At 47.1% G+C, this 12895-nt stretch overlaps 2 protein-coding genes across 3 annotated transcripts; both read left to right on the top strand.

The window, feature by feature from the left end:
• The first annotated feature begins 2251 nt into the window (after nucleotides 1-2251).
• Nucleotides 2252-3960, top strand: LOC101755063 (F-box protein At2g23160). 2 transcript variants are annotated; one of them, XM_004955647.3, is made up of 2 exons: nucleotides 2252-2359; nucleotides 2453-3960. In XM_004955647.3, the coding sequence occupies exon 2, from the start codon at nucleotides 2469-2471 to the stop codon at nucleotides 3684-3686; it is 1218 nt and encodes a 405-aa protein (XP_004955704.1). In that variant the 5' UTR covers nucleotides 2252-2359; nucleotides 2453-2468; the 3' UTR covers nucleotides 3687-3960. The 2 variants fall into 2 exon arrangements, with proteins under 2 accessions (XP_004955704.1, XP_004955705.1); XM_004955648.4 differs by having other exon boundaries at nucleotides 2271-2350.
• Nucleotides 3961-6192: 2232 nt separating this feature from the next.
• On the top strand, nucleotides 6193-8592 carry LOC111256462. Its single transcript, XM_022824645.1, has 2 exons — nucleotides 6193-6368; nucleotides 6436-8592. The coding sequence occupies exons 1-2, from the start codon at nucleotides 6309-6311 to the stop codon at nucleotides 7660-7662; spliced, it is 1287 nt and encodes a 428-aa protein (XP_022680380.1). The 5' UTR covers nucleotides 6193-6308; the 3' UTR covers nucleotides 7663-8592.
• Nucleotides 8593-12895: the final 4303 nt, after the last annotated feature.

Here is a 12895-nt window from a genome sequence, read left to right as displayed (position 1 = left end):
CCATAGGCAACCCAATTTCCTGGAGACAAAACAAGCCAAAGAATCTGACCTATGAAACAATACACGCAGCAGCGCAATGCCTGCGCTGCGCATGGGTGGCCTGGACGTCCAGCTCGTCACGGTCACGCTGCGCGGAGCGGCCAGAGCGGGTCGAGGCTGCGGCCGCGGCGCGCGTCCAGGAGCCAGCAGGATGCCCCGGCCAACCTCTGGAGGCGTGGAGGTACTTGCCAGGCACCGAAGCCGCCACGAACCCCGCGGCGTGTGGAAGGAAACACAGCCGATCGAGCCTCTTGCCGTCGCATCACGACTCGCGATGGGGGCGAGATCACGAGACATGCAGGGGAGTTCGTTGCGACTTGTGGGCATTGGAAGGTGACATCAGCACAAGGATAGGAGCCACTGACAGGTGGGGCAGGAACTTGGCCGAGTACGCTGAAGCCAACAGACATGTGGGGTCAAATATGGTCAAACGTGCGGTAGAGAGTAGAGACTATAGATCAACGAGGCAGAGGCTGTACGGGTTGAAACAAGCTCTGCGCACTTGCTATTTGCGCTTCGCTCAGTTCATCGCCGGCATCGAGATCGGACACTCGTATTGTTTTTTTAGGATAAGCATTCATGTTGCTGTGTCAACGATAGGGTGTTGACTGCATCCGGGGATTATCTCCTTGTGCATCTAGGTGGCTTATTGACTGCCTAAAAGCAGAGTTTGCTATGAAAGCCATCCGGTTTTTTTAGTTGAATACATACGACTCAATAGGATTCTTGACGTACAAGAGAGTGAATAATCAATCAGTCGCATGGATCATATCGTCTCATTCCAAAATTTTTAAAGCATTTAGTCTAACTTTCTCAGGTTTGTAAAAACAAAATATACCAATATCTACAGTACTGAGACATATTTTATAAAAAAAATAAACTAGTTTGATGTTGTCTGTGGATGTAATTTTCAGTAAGTTTGGTTAAAAAAATTTAAAAAGTTGGACTCCTTTTTCTTTATGGGAATGATCTCGTTCCGTTACAAAGTTGGACTTACCCTAAAACAAGTGTCAACCTTTTAAAACGGAGACGGTATTAGGTTATTAAGCGTGTCAATACGATTTGAGTTGTAACCATCAACGACGAAAAGTATGCAACTCCGATACGTATGTATCAGTATCAGTATCGGCCTGATACGGATACACCAATTCGTCAGTTTTCTAAAAAGTTATTAAAGGTACAAAGCTGTATCGGATATGGATACGTGGATACATGACACGTGTCATGTTAACGTATCTGGATAACGTACGCAAAAGCAGGAAAGAAAACGTAAAGTTCAACCGTACTTTGCTAGGAAGCAAACTGGTGCTTAAGGGGCTCCCCTAGACTAAATTTTAGTTCATATTGGATGTTTGACACTAATTAGAAGTATTAAATATAGACTAATTACAAAACTAATTACATAATCCCTAGGCTATTTGGGAGACGAATCTATTAAGCCTAATTAGTCCATGATTTGATGATGTGGTGCTACAGTAACCATTTGCTAATGGTGGATTAATTAGATTTAATAGATCAGAGTATATACATTGAGCTTGAGGAGGAAAAAAAATACTTGAAGTTAAGGAACAATAAAGAGGAAAGCACCATGACATTTATACAGGGGCTAGAGGCTAGAGTAGCCCGTCGTGAGAATGCTAGGCACCGGGGAAAGCACCGTGACATTTTGGTCCATAAAAAAAAAACTTGAACTATAGTTGATATTCTTGCAGGTAAACGGAATCAGTGTTTACAAGTTGCAGTAGTTCCGGATAATGTTGTTTTAGATACAACATTATTCCCTGGTGTGTATCACCTAAACCAGCATCATCTTGCCAGTGTGCCCTTGGATGCATGCAACGTTATTTTGCTTTGGGAGTCCTGTGTAATGGGATCTGTATCCTGTAAACAAGTTGAATTTGCAAGCCCTTCTGCAGTGAACAATATCAAAGAACCCCTTTTTACTCCTTCGGTCAGTCTGAAACTCACTTTGATATACAAACTACAGAGTACGGTAGTTACAGACTTACAGACACTTCGGTGAGTTGTGGACTTGTGGTCTGGGCCCGGAGACACATTTTGTTTCAGTGTCGGCCTAGTTCTTTTGGGCTGCGCTCAGGCTGTACCAGGTCTTTTGGGCTGTGCCAAGTGGATCTTCTTCGGGCCTGGTTCTGCCAGTTTCAGTTTTGGGCTGGGTCTCAAATATCTGGATCTGGAGAAGAAATGGCCCTCGTCTCCCCGTCGTCATCCACCCCAGTGCCCACAACCGCACCAACTCACCGGCGGGCGGCGGTGCCGTGCTCGTGGCGATCCCGATAGTCTCCGGCGGCAGGTAGGGCAGGTACGCTCCGGCCGCACCTACGCTTGCTGAGTTGCGCGCTCTTTCTCTCTCTCTCTTGCGCGCGCCATCATCCCCTCACCTCCATCTCCTCAGATTCGCAGTCGGAGGCATGGACGTGGGGGACGTCCTCACCGCCGAGAGGGGTGCGGCGGCTGACGGCCTTCCCGACGACGCCCTCGTGGAGATCCTCTCCCGCGTCCCCGTGAGGTCCCTCCACCGATTCAAATGCGTCTCGAGGACCTGGCGCGACCTCATCGCCGACCCCCTCAACCGTAAGCGCCTCGCCCAGACCCTCGAAGGCTTCTTCTGCAGCGCCGGCACCGGTGCCGACTTCCACGGGCGCTTCATCAGCCTGCCGGGGAGATCCGCGCCTCTCGTCGACCCTTCCTTCTCCTTCCTGACGAAGCTGCCTGGGATTGAGAACTTCAAGCTCTTGGGTTCCTGCAATGGGCTCTTCCTCTTTGAGCACGGCTGGAATAGCGGCATCGGCGGACCGGATTACGCCGTTTGCAACCCTGCCACTGAGCAATGGGTGACTGTGGCCAGCTCCGGCTGTCCTCTTGATCCCCCTTCAGAAGCAGCAGACACCTATTTGATTTTTGATCCGGCCGTATCACCGCACTTCCACTTGGTCCATATGTGCCAGAAGGATTGTATGGGTGAGATTGAGGTGCGTGCCTACTCTTCTGAGACTAGGGTGTGGAGTGACAGGACAAGCCAACAGAGTCGATGCCAAGATGAAGGTGGATTGGAACAATTGGTTAATGGTGGAGCCATACTGAATCCCACGTGGGGCAGTGCCTTTGTTAATGGCATGCTGCATTTAGTCATCTACCACGTTGCTGGGGAGTATGTGATAGCTGCGGAGTATGTGATAGCTGCAATGGATATGGAAGGGAAGACGTGTAGGATGATCACCTGGCCAGATCAGAGCGTATTTCTTCCTTTTGTTGGTCAATCCCAAGGGCACCTGCATTGTGTGGGCACACTTAGGGAATGGGAAGGAGATTGTTTGAAATGGGCTGGACTGTCCATTTGGGTTCTTGAGGACTATGATACAGAAGAATGGGTCCTCAAGCACAGGGTGAGCTTCTTGGAGCTGTTTGGACAAATGAATTCCCTAGACAGTTTTAACAGCATCGTGCTCTCCATTCATCCGGATCGCAATTTGATTTTCATTCTTCAACACAGCAACCAGAAGCTGATATCGTATGACATGGACAGTAAGGAACTGCATGCTTTCCACACTCTTGGACACAACTTTGAATCTTTTACTCCATATGTTCCCAATTTCTTGGAGCCATTGGTGCTTACAAATGAGCACTGAAATGTTGCTTTTGGAGTACTCATGGCAACATTCTTCTGGAAATTGTTACCTATGTAAGCTAGCAACCTGGGTGAATGAAATCTTTCAGAATTAGCTGATGTGTTGCTGGTAATTTGGATGTATTACCACTTGTGCTTTCTGTTTCAGCTTTCAACTAATACCCAAGCCTGTTGGGAGACATGTATGTTGGCAGCTTAACATAAGCTAGTAACCTTGTGAATATAGTTTCCCAGCTTATGATGATTAACCTTTAAAACCACAATTATGTGTTCAACTTTCAAGTGCTACCTTTTGTGTTTGCGGAATTATAACATCTTAATATCCTATATACTTGTACTTTTTTGCTTGGCCTTACTAGTGAGTGATCACTTACTGTGAGTTTTTTATTTTCTCACTCATGTATGAGCTTATTTAAGCTGAACAAATGAATCTTCCATGTATCGTAAACACTGCATGTACCAGAAAGCAGGACTGCCAGAAAGGTTAGATATAAATCTCTTGTTATATTAAGCTCAAAAGCAGTCCAATTATTTAAGTTTCCACTTTCCAGACCCATTTTTGCCTGGCAGAGACGCAGAAGATGAATGTATTATATTTTTATAGCCATTTTTTCTTTGTTGCGTCAATCAACAGTCAGAAGGTAATTTTACAATTACCTGGTGTAGAAATTAACGGCAAATTTTATTTATTTCCACTATCCACTGTTTGTTTATTTATGCTTAAGGATAAAATGTTATCTTCCATATGTTACCAACACTGCGTAGCGATCAGAAGTTTAACTGAAAGCTTTCACATCAATCTTGAAAGCTTCCTAGTTGACTATGTGGATAGTTTCCAGATCATTATTTGTTTGCATGTATGCTACAGCAGAGATTTCTTCTTTTACAATTGCTGCGTAGGATAACTGATTTATCATATATATATTTTTAGACTAATAGTACATTAAAAGGATTCCCGGTTTCCATTTTATGGAAAAACTAAACTGTGTTCAACAGCAGCTTGAAGCTATAGAGAGTAGTTTGATATTGAACCAGCACAAGGCCTTTTTTTCCCTAGGGGAAAACAAATGTGTGATGTACAAATTTAGAGTTTAGCTTGTCTGTAGTGCAGTCTGGACAACTTTTATGGTGTTTAAGCTGAAACTCCAGCACCTTAAGATTTTATTGTTATAAGGTCTACATGGTGCATTTACTCTTAAAGATAAGGGTAATAGGCTCAGTATTGTCCAAACAAAAAAAAGGCTATGATCAGGAGGGGGAAAAATAGAAGAGGGATAAAAGGAACCTAAGCGTTTTCATTTCTTGCCCAGATGATACCAATATCTTTTGTGTCGACTGTCGAGTCCGTCACAAGTCGAAAACTTGCTGCTGTTCTTGCTGGTAAACTGAATAGATAAACCTGATTTATGAATTGGGAGGATTCATATGTATCTGCTTGTTGCTGAAGATTCAGAGCTACCTTTTATGCGTTCAGTTACCTTCTGCCCTCAGGTACAGTGACAAGAAGCTCAAGAGATGCAGAGGCTGCTCGGTCAGGATAAGCTTAGGCTCTGATTCTAGGTGCTATATTTGCATCTTCCTTCAGTCCCTGAGACACGCAGGAGGCCTGGCTATCATGAATAGATTGTGGCGATTCCAAGAGGGCACCGCATTCCCAAGATGTTCAGAAATAGTTACAACCAGCTAGTGCTGAAACCTTCAGAACCGACTCCAATTCAAAGTCGAGCATCTTTCATGTGAATTAACACAGAGTAGAGTTCAAGCAAATAGCGGTCGGAGGTTGATGAACGGAACTGCCGCCAAACTTCAGGTTTGCCGCAAAAAAGGCCGTTGTTTGGCTGGCATCCAGATCGACCTGCGGCAAGCCAAGCAAGGTTAGGCGGCTGGTAGTGTAATGGAGCAGAAAAACTCGCCAAATGTTTGGCGCTCGATTTGATCACTGGCATGCTTGGTTGGTTCATGTACCAAACAGACCATTAAATGGTGTGGTTATGCAAAGCAAAATTAGGATTTGGAAAAATAAATCTTTGGAAGTATATTTTGAACAACAGTTTCTCTTACATTATCAATTGCCAGAGAATCATTGTTGTGATAAAAGATTCGTGGAATACGAATCTATTACTGTAAGCTTGGTACACTAAACATGCATATAACTTGACTACCTGATAGTAAATTTCTATGGAGTTTGACTTTTTCAGATCCTAATAAGCCCTGCAGAAATGGATGGAGGAAGTGGTAACTCCACAGCAAGTCGACAATGGAGCTCAGAAGCAATGCTTCAATATAGCGTGGAGGTATCAAAGAGAATTTACAGTAGATTTTATTTTGAGTAAAAAGATTTTACAGTAGATGCTTTGCCGTAGCCGTGGACTGAACAAGACTCGAAATTTGTGACCCGGAGCGTACTTTTGAACAGTGTGCACAGCTCGAGCGCTAGAGGTGCTAGTAGGGTCTAGAAATTCCCCCAATTCCCCGCGCGATCTCGCGGGCTGCTCTGCGAAGGCCAACGTGCGCGTGGCATTGAAGCTCCGGCACCGGCCGTGCGCCGACGATCCGGTCCTCGCGCGGTGCGGCGGCGTCGAGCTCCAGTTCTTGTTGCCCCCCGGCCGCAGCACCGATCGGGATGGCTCTGCTAGCGACGGAGCAGGGGGCCAGCCCCGCCGTCGTCGATCCCGCCGACCCGGTACGTTCCGGCCCATCCCTCGCCGCGTCTCTCGCGTACGTCGCCTCACGTCTCCAGCTTCGCGCAGCTTGATCCCGGCGACACGGAGGAGATCGCGGCGTTGGCCTGCCCTCCCGACGACGCCCTCGTGGGCATCCTCTCGCGCGTCCCGGCCAAGTCCCTCTGCCGGTTCAAGTGCGTCTCCAAGGCCTGGTGCGACCTCATCGCGGACCGCCTCCGCTGCAGGAAGCTCCCCCAGGCCCTGGAAGGCTTCTTCTACTTCGGCGACGGCGACATGGGTAGCAGCGATGGCAACGGGGACGGCAGCAACAGCAAGAACCTGACCCACCGCGGCCACGGGCAGTTCGTCAACCTGCTGGGTATGTCCGTGCCTCTCTTCGACTGCTCTTTCTCCTTCCTGCTGCAGCATCCCGGCGTTGAGACCATCAGGCTCGTGCGCTCCTGCAATGGACTCTTCCTCTTTGGGCACAGACGGCTGCAGTCAGACATATACAATTCAATGGGCTACATCGTGTGCAACCCTGCCACCGAGCAATGGGTGGCCGTGCCCAGCTCCGGCTGGACGCCCTCTCCGCCGGAGGGGGGCTTCGTTCCAATGCACCGGCTGTACACCTATTTGATCTTTGACCCAGTTGTCTCCCCGGACTTTCAGTTCGTCCAGTTCTGGCAGGAATACAATTTTTGGGGTGTGGCAGGGCTGCACACCTACTCGTCTGAAACTGGGGTGTGGAGAGACAGGGCTAGTGAATGGAAGCTAACGGAAATGGGAGGTGAATGGGGGCGGTGGGGTAGGACTGGAAGCATGGATCCCTGCCCGGGCAGCGCATTTGTTAATGGCATGGTGCACTTTGCAGTCTACAATAATGAGAAACACCATGAGATGATTGTTACAGTTGATGGGGAAGGGAAGATATCTAGGATGATCCGCTGGTCAGAGGAGCGTGGTTCTCTTGCTTTTGTTGGTGGATCCCAAGGGCACCTGCATTGCATAAGTGATTACTGGAATACTGATAGAAAAGAAAGGTCTCTCTCCATTTGGGTTCTTGAAGACTATGATACAGAAGAATGGGTTCTGAAGCATAGTGTGAACCTTCTCCAAGTGTTTGGAAGAATGATGATTAGCCAAATCTCCTCTGAAATTGATGCGTTTTTTGGAAGAATGAATCGTCAAACCTCCTTTGCCCGTGGTCTGGCCTCTATTCATCATGACTATGATGTGGTGACCATTCATCCGGATCGCAATTTGATATTCTTTGTTCAGCACTGGAACCAGAAACTGGTATCTATGACATGAATAGCAAGGAAGTGTGTGATCTCCACGCTTTAGGCCATGGCTATCATTCTATTGCCCCGTATGTCCCCTATCTTGCAGAGTCATCTGTGCTTGCCAAGAATGGTCTTTGCAGTAAAAGGGAAGGATACAGGTGGTTGGAAAATGGGATAGTAGAGATTTCCAAGGTGAAAACGGCAATCTGGAATTATTTCACTTCGTAGAGAATTAAGGTGCTTCTTTGAGTACTATATTGTTGGAGAACTGTTATCTAGATATCAATTAACTAGGAGAGCGCGGCAAAAGGACAAAGATGCGTTTAAACGAGTCACTTGTCCTTCCAGTGTTCAGTTGTGGTTCAGGGTTGGAGCCAGTTGAAAGAACGTAGGGCGGGATTTGAATGCCCCACTCTACACGCAGGATGTAAGATGGGGTAGCTGGATGGGGGTCATATTAGTACATCCCAGCTAAGGAAAATTATCAGTCTAGCTTTATAGTGTGCTGTATTTACTTATTTGGGGATGGAGGAAAAATAGTACCTTCAAGAATAAATTAGTTATTATTCCAAAACCAGCTGTTGCTACCTACTATCATATACTTGAAATTACGGAGCAGATGGTGATGGCCTGATGGATAAGCTTCAACAAGTGGTCAGGGTGCAGAGGGAAGACACACTCAGCTCATGTGGTGTTTGTGAAGGTAATTCTATCGAAATACCGTACTGTACCGTAAGTAGCCTTATTCAGATGAATTGTTTTCTAGTTATTGAGACCCTTGGAGATCAGATACTCTGTTTCTTTGTTTGCTAGGATGTATACGAAACATTGTATGTAAGTAGCCTTATTTGGATGAACAGTTCTCTAATTATTGAGATCCTTGGAAACTAGATATTTGGTGTTTCTTCGTTTGCTTGTGTGTAATGTAATAGTATGGATCTGATGGAGAATACTATTATTATGGCAATGTTTTTGGGCATTATGCGATTGCTTGCATTGGCCTGCTCTTCTGATGTTGGTTGTTTCTCCTCTTTAGCTGCATCGTATTGGTGAGCCTGTTCTGTGAGGTGCTTAGACACAGTTGGCTGTTGAGGTTCTGTTTCGGAGCAGGTGCATTTGTTTAGAGATGTGTTTGGATCTTGAGGAGGGACTTTCGTTGTTTACTGTGTTTTGTGCCTATTTTTTATTGAATAATTGTTTATAGCATGCCAACAGGGAACCTGGCTTAAAGAAGCCAAGGATTACGCATCCCTTCAGATAAATGGAGAAGGAATTGCTGGATAGCTTTTTAAGTCTCATGCACAACCACCAGTTGTACTGTGTGAAGTATGTGTTATTATTCAGCCTGTTCACTTCAGCTTATTCAACCGGCTTATCAGCCACCAAACAGTCGGCCTGTTCGCTTCAGCTTATTCAGCTGGCTTATCAGTCACCGAACAGTGTTTTTCTCTCACATCAAATTAGCTGTTTCAGCTTTTCAGCCGGCTTATAAGCTGAAACGAACAGGCCCAGTATTTTCCTATCACAACAAATCAGCCGTTTCAGCTTTTCAGCCGACTTATAAGCTGAAGCGAACAGACCCATTATGTTGTACACTTGTGCCTTTGGGCGCTTGAAAAGATTAAACATATGTGTTTCATCAAAACTATATGTGTTAGAGGGAAAAAAATCTGCATGAATAGGACATGAAATTGCATACCGCCATAAATCAGAGATAGGACCCGAATATCGAAATTACCTGTAAATTGGAACTCGACGCCAGTGATGAGTTGCAGTATAGGACCAAGAACAGAGGAGCACTATACCAGAGCAGCAGCAAGCATATCACCTAGACACCTACTTCTAGCAGGCTTCACTGCTTATTTGCAAGCGCTGACGACTCCGGGTTGATCACCTCCCACCCAGTCCCGGAGCGAGATCACCAACGACACGCACATCCCTGCGATCTATGGACAAAGAAGGCCCAGTTGCTGTCCGGATGAACGGCGACCACACTGTACTCGAGGCGGAACTGGCACGCTCGCGATCCTCCCGAACAGCTCCGGGAAGCTCACGGTGTGCTTCAGCACCCATTCGCCGGCGTCGTGGTCCTCCAGAACCCAGATCAAGAGCTTCAATGGATGCTCTTCCGACAGGCGGCTGTGCGGTGGACGTACCAGATGCCCGGACCGGTCGTGCCGTCGGCTGTGCAGCATACCGTTGACGATGGCGACATGGCGCGGCCCCAGTCTCCTTCACCACCCGCCGTCGCGCCACTGGAGCACAGCGCCCTGTTGCTGAGTTGGTCCACGCCCCTTCCACGGACGAGTAGGTGGGCACCGCGCGCACGGCGTCCATGTCGTCCAGCCATAACAGGATCGGAGCAGATGGAAAACCGGTCCGGGGACGGCGGCGGTGGAACCCCAAGGTGGCCGGCGGGTTGCCGACCAGGTGCTCAGGCAGCGCGCCGGCGTGCGAAGATCTGGGGTCTCGTGCTTTCCTGACGCCGGCCAGGAGGACGAGCCCGTCGCGGCGGCCTCGCGGGCGTCCAGGATGGACCTTGGCCGCCGGGTGATGGTCTTGGCCGCTCCCTGATCGCTGGTAGCTGTGAGATGGCTTGCCGTGCGCCATCAGGCGAGAACTGAGAGACAACAAGGCATCACGGCTTCATGGCCACGGTCGAGAGCATGGTCGGGCCGCGGCCGCTCGGTGAAGCTCGCGGAGGCGCGGATCCAAGCGAATTACTACCTCCCGGAGTGCCTGGCAGGTCGCGGCAGCCCAGCAATGTCGCCGTCGCCAAGGAACGCGAGCGGGCGGTGAAGGTCGCCGAACCGGCGGCAGAAGCCGAGGCCGCGACGCGGCGGCACCAGCGGCTAGCCCTTGCAGTTGCAGACGAGCGCGCGGGGTCGGCGTGCGAGAAGCGGAGGAGGGGAGCGATCCTGGCCGCGGGAATGGGATCCAACGGTCTAGTGTAGACTAGTGCCCGGACGGTAAATGAAATACCGTCCGGGAAAAAAATTGGGTGGGGACGGCCCCCACAGTCCTCCGCGTGAGGACCGCATCGCAATTTCATCCGCTGGCGGATCGACGCTCGCGCGCCGTGCTAGAGTTCCGTGGAGGTTCGATCGCTAGCTTGCTCGCTCGGCTCGCTCGTTCCGCACGTTGTCAAAAACCAGCACTAGATGAGAACCAGAAACCAGCGCTAGATGAGAAACAAAAACCGTCGTCCACCACCATCCTCCTCCTTCGTCCGCCGCCGGCCGCCCCCCCTACCCTCGAGCCTGGCAACCGCCCGGCTGCCGTCTCCCTCGTCCACCGCCGTCTTCTTCCGTCCTCCACCGCCGGCCGCCCCCGCCGTCCTCCGTCGTCCGCCGCCATCTTCCTCCTTCGTCCGCTGCCGGCCGCCCCCGCCGCCCTCGAGCCATTACTGCCCTTGAGACTACAAAACCAAGTTGCAGTTCTCGACTTCTGGCATTGAGTTCCTTGAGCATAGCTATTGAAAAAGCTAAGAATTTGCTATCCATATCTTGCATAAACTTAGTTTGCCATCTACTACAGTTTTGCATTATTTCTCTATTGCAAGGATCTAAAAAGTACCATAGTCTTAGCATATTTTCAGTGTTATATTCAGAACCTTAATATCTTTGATATGGTCTCCTTATTGATGAAGAGATTACTGATGCATGCTACAGCCATTAAATGTTTCATCTCGATTTAACTTAGATACTGTTTTCTCATGGAATTGCAGATCACTGAGATTGCACAAGAGCTGGATAAAGCTGATTTTTCTTTGGACCAGTCTGAAAAGCAAGTTGGTGACAAAGTGAATCATCTAATCCAGAATGAATCAAAATTCAATGGGTTCCTTGATGAGAATGAACTTGAATTTTTCCGCCAAACTGCTTTCCGGGCTGGTATCACATCATCGACAGCAGCTCTTACTGAAAGAAGGGCACTTAGAAAGCTGCTTGAGAGAGCCCATACACAGGACATAAAAAAGGAATCAATTGCAGCATACCTACTTCACCTCAAGAGGAAATACCCGAACATATTTAAGAGCGAAATAACAGATAGCAGTAACTCCCAGCGCTCAAGCCCTTGTTCCTCCAGTTCACTGTCCAGCTCAATTGGTCTCCATCGTTCACTGTCCAGCTCAATTGATCTCCATGGGAACTGTTAGGCACTTGAGGGGCAACTTCCAAGGGCTGGCTCCTTCAATTTGAAACAGATTAAAGGGTTATCAGGGAGCATGCCGGAGTATTAGTTGAAGTTCTTGGAGCAGTCTGGAGTGTGAATGTTTGATATTTTAGTTTGTACTTTACAGTAATCACAGATGTATAGAGATGATCAATTTATCACCTTTTCTTGACATGATCAATGTATCACCTTTTCTTTTGATATGAAATATATTTGGATGTTTCAAATTCTGTAACGTGATGGCTATGTTAAAAAAAATTATCTCTAACTTGTTGCAAAATATAAACATGCATGCCTTATTTGGATGTGTTGGAAAAAATATATATTGTCTTGATGTGTGAATCTGGTTCAGTAATCCTCTTATGTGGTATAAAAAAAGAAGAAAAATAACAACAGAACAGAGTGCAATATGGTAATCTGAAAAAACAAATTATATGATCCCATAAATAGTTGGTTCTTCTTTAACAATATAGACACACGTGTCCGATACAGCTTAGATGAAAAATAAGCATCAGTAAAAATAAATTTCTGCTGTAACACAACAAGGTTACATATTTTCTTTATTTGTTGGTCCATCAAAATCCAATTTTCTAGCAGGCAGCTGCATTGTGGCAGCTTGATCAACCCCAAGTAAGAGACTTGTATATCCTCCTCTAATATATAGAACGCTCATGATAGAAGAATTCCCGTGCATATTGAAGTGTGGCATTGTACTGTTAGCATCAATGCTACCGTCATTTAGGTCCTGTCATAGAATATGAAAATGTTCATAAAAATAGTATGTAAGCAAATAAATATGAAAAATAAATGCAGTTGAAGTCAAAAGTCTTACAATAAATTTATCTGGACCAGCACCTTCATAACTATTTTTCGCTACATTCTTTGATTCTTCTCCTATAGTCTAACACATAAAGTTAATAATACAAGTATAGAATAAAACAATAATGCTAAAATTGGTACAATCAATATCTTTCTTTTTAGCACTTTTCTTCTTGTTGCCTGTATTCTTTTCAAGGGAGATGGTCCTTCGTTTACTCTTTGCATCTTTTACCACCTCAGGAACTCTAAACGATATTGTACCTTTA

Source organism: Setaria italica, chromosome II (genome assembly GCF_000263155.2).
Source record: "Setaria italica strain Yugu1 chromosome II, Setaria_italica_v2.0, whole genome shotgun sequence".
NCBI classification, from domain to species: Eukaryota; Viridiplantae; Streptophyta; class Magnoliopsida; order Poales; family Poaceae; genus Setaria; species Setaria italica.
The sequence above is the reverse complement of the archived record's forward strand: the minus strand, read 5'-3'. Positions and strand labels throughout refer to the sequence as shown.